The sequence below is a fragment of the Cynara cardunculus genome, unplaced genomic scaffold, assembly GCF_001531365.2.
Source record: "Cynara cardunculus var. scolymus isolate 2C unplaced genomic scaffold, CcrdV1 Un_Scaffold_815, whole genome shotgun sequence".
In the NCBI taxonomy this organism is placed as follows: Eukaryota; Viridiplantae; Streptophyta; class Magnoliopsida; order Asterales; family Asteraceae; genus Cynara; species Cynara cardunculus.
In genome coordinates this window covers 109,403-112,946 of record NW_020200623.1, presented here as the reverse complement: position 1 = coordinate 112,946, position 3,544 = coordinate 109,403, and the positions used below count along the sequence as shown (strand labels likewise).

General features: G+C 31.3%; 1 protein-coding gene across 1 annotated transcript in view; it reads left to right on the top strand.

Moving 5' to 3' along the window:
• The window catches only part of LOC112501990 (auxin-responsive protein IAA29-like), a 4,261-nt gene extending 2,667 nt beyond the window's left edge, over window positions 1–1,594 (top strand). Inside the window, exon 4 of the mRNA XM_025105786.1 lies at window positions 1,284–1,594. Within this exon, the coding sequence (XP_024961554.1) occupies window positions 1,284–1,329 (46 nt within the window). The 3' untranslated portion in view covers window positions 1,330–1,594. The remainder of the gene's footprint in view (window positions 1–1,283) is intronic.
• Window positions 1,595–3,544: the final 1,950 nt, after the last annotated feature.

Below are 3,544 nucleotides of genomic sequence, written 5' to 3'. Positions count from 1 at the left end.
ATATTCAAATCATAATAAATGAACTCCAATCATTTCTATAAATATCTTAATTAATTAGGTTGCAAAGGTTGTACAAATACACAAGGTTGTAAAAGAAATATACCCTATATATCTATATATATATATATATAGATATATATATATATATCTATATATATATATATATAGATATATATATATATATATATAGGGGGAAGATCAAATAATTTTAGGGTGTTATCATGGATATTATCATCTTCATTATTTTAATTTTAGATGAAATACATGAAACAACTTCATTAAAATTTCATTAAATATTATATGAAGCAATTTCATAACCATATATGAAACAAATTCATCAAAAAAAATATTATATGAAACAACTTCACAAGATTAAACAATTTCATGAAAAAAATTTATAAGATTAAACAATGAAATCGACGTATGAGGGTGGTTTGTACGGTTTTTACAAATAAGGGTGGTTTTCATTTGATCGCTCATCTCTCTCTCTCTATATATATATATATCATTAAACTTATTATTTAATAACCTGATATAACGATTTAAATATAAAAAAACAGGGTTTGTATTCGTTTTCCATTTTCGTTTAATTGCTTGAACTTTTATTGTATCAAGTTTTCATGTCATGTAAGTAATCAAGTACTGAGGGGTTGTTTACCTAAATGCTTACTCGGTAAGTGTTTACCGTTAAGAGTCAACATTAAAATTTATTTTATTGGATAAGATTGTAGTACATCAAAATGTATTTTATGCAACAATTTACCTAGTAAACGCTTACCTGGGTAAGAGGCGTCACCCTCACTTACCGGGCAAGACTCTCCATCCTTATCGTCGTTCTTACCGGGTAAGATTCTTGGCCCTTGCCATATTCAACCGGTAAGAGAAGTTACCTGGTAAGTACTTACCGGATAAGCGTTTAGTAAACAACCCCTAAGTTTCATGAATATTTAAATATATGTTACTAGGTCACTTTAAATGAACCCTAGGTCACTTTAAATGAACCCTCCTACAACTTTCTTCTCATGCATGTCAAAATCAAATTGCTTTCTTATAACAACAATAACAATAATAACAGAAGCAGTATCACTAGCCTTCTTAACAAGTTTTGAGCTATTTTTCCTATTAAGGTATTTTCGGTGGAAGTATATATCATGGACGACTATATGTATTATAGTCGTTTGATCAGTTCACATGGTTTCCTAATTTTTAATATATGTTTTGATCACTCAGTTAGCACTATCGATTACGTTTCGCTATGTTTTGAATGTGATTTGTTTTTGCAGGATGTTCATTCAGACAGTACAACGTATACAAATGGTAAGAAAGTAATGCTTATGGATCATCTATAGAAGCAAAGACGAATCATCCTCAAATATGTTTGTATTTGTTGGTCTTGTAATCTAAGTGGAAGGCTTGATTTGCATATAAGCGATTTTCTAAACTGTATATCGTGTTTTTCATGTTGAATCAGTCAAATTTAATACGGTTTTACGAGTATTAATGTAAGGGTTATAACATAATGTGTCAATATTGTATCGCATTATTCTTACATCGAAATTTTATTTTATCCTTCAGATGATGTAATTACCCTTTTGATATCATTTTTATGTTTTCTATTTTATTTTGTAATATTGATTTTCATTTCTTTTCATATACAGTAAATAAGACCCGTAATGACATGTACACTTTGATCCATATGTAAATAGGATATGAAAATATAGATGTTAAATGAACAAGATTTATATGGGCAAGAAGTACGCTAACAATAAGCTTGATTATTGACCTTTACTACAAAGGAATAGAAAGAAAAGGTAGAGAAATGGGAGAAAAGTAACAAATATTGCCTTCTTAAAACTCTTTTAGAAGATAAATGAAAGAAAAAAAAATTGATAAGTTTCCCCCAAAATATAGGAGAAAAGAGAAATAAATGATAAGTTTCATTTTTAAACGACTCTAGTGATCTGTACCGTCTGTTGTGCGGTATTTAGAAAAAATACATGTTTTTGGTAGTAACATAAGTTAAAAAATAAATCGATACAGCCCACATCGTAAGATTTATAGTTTTTGAATAGTATAAGGTTACTCATCAACAATACAATAATCCACTCCCTCCAACACACATGTACATGAATCTATTCATAAATCATGTAAATTAATATAAAGGTGCATTGTCCACTACTTTCTTGATTATTGTTAGAAGAGTACATAATTTTAAACTTTGAATTAGCAACCCTATAATCTCCAGAATTCGCAACCACCTTGAAAATTTTCATGGTATACACTAAACCCTCCTTCAACAAATGCTTCAACTTTGACACCAAATTTTTCCAGGTTATTATAGCTATTAGGGTTCTCTGAAAATAAGATGAAAAATAAAGTAAGCCGGTAATAGAGCTCTTTTATAAAATGTTGTAAATTTAAACTTGGGTGCACACATTGATCCAAATTATGAAATGGGCATATCGTTTCATTAATAAGGACCGTATCCAACTTGATTAGTTCTCCACCTTTTCTAGTTCAAAAAGACTCACAATCGGCAAACTCTTACCTTAACCGTGCAACATTCATTATTTTCTCCCAAGTCTTGTATAGTCCATTAAGGACCAAGAATATAGACGACATGATAGTTCTATTTTTATGTCTTAAAAGTAGAACTAAAAGCCAATTACTTTATCAATTTGTGACTAAAATACATCTCCATTGTTCTATTTTGTCAAGCCCAGGCCCAAAAAAAAAAAGCAGCCCAAGTTTGGACTTCTTTCCCTTGCAAGTAGTGGACAAAAGAATGGGAACGAGTGGGAGGAGATGGGCGACCTTCTTGGCGGCTAAAGCCACCGGAAAAGCCGTTTGAGACACTGTTTTTGAGTTTAATCCAGTCGTTCACACAGCTCCATATGCGCATAAAACTGCTGGAGAACTCGCCCCATCTATTGTTTTGATTTGGAAACTCGGGCTTACTACGCAACTAAAGTCACACCTAGGGCCGTCGGTGATGCTTTCTTCTTAGAGACCTATTGATCCTCTATCTCATTGATTTGATGATAATCCCTTTTACTAATATAACGCCCCAACCCACACATTGCATGTAACATATATTTCATACAAAAGAAGTACATGATATCATTCAATTCAGGTCCCTTAGTACAAGAATCTAACATGACCAGATACAAGGTCCAAAAATTTCGAAATACATTTCTTGTACTAATTAATCAAAACAGATCTTCAAGCAGAAGCGCATAAAGGAACATATTAAACTTTTCCCTTCCCCTTACTATCCGAACCTCCTGCAACACATAATTTAAATCACAAAACGAGGGTTAGACCGAAAGGTCTAGTGAGATACCCTATCTATGTTATTGCAGGGTGAAAATCACCAAAACCTTTAGGGAAAATAACATTTCATATATATGTAACAAATATATGAATAAATTGGAATATAATACCAAATTTTTTCCATTATCAAGCAAAGCATTCCGCTTATTCAAATCTCAAAACTCTGAACCAATCAGGTTCCACATAATGCCACTTTTAAATCTTTTCTTAA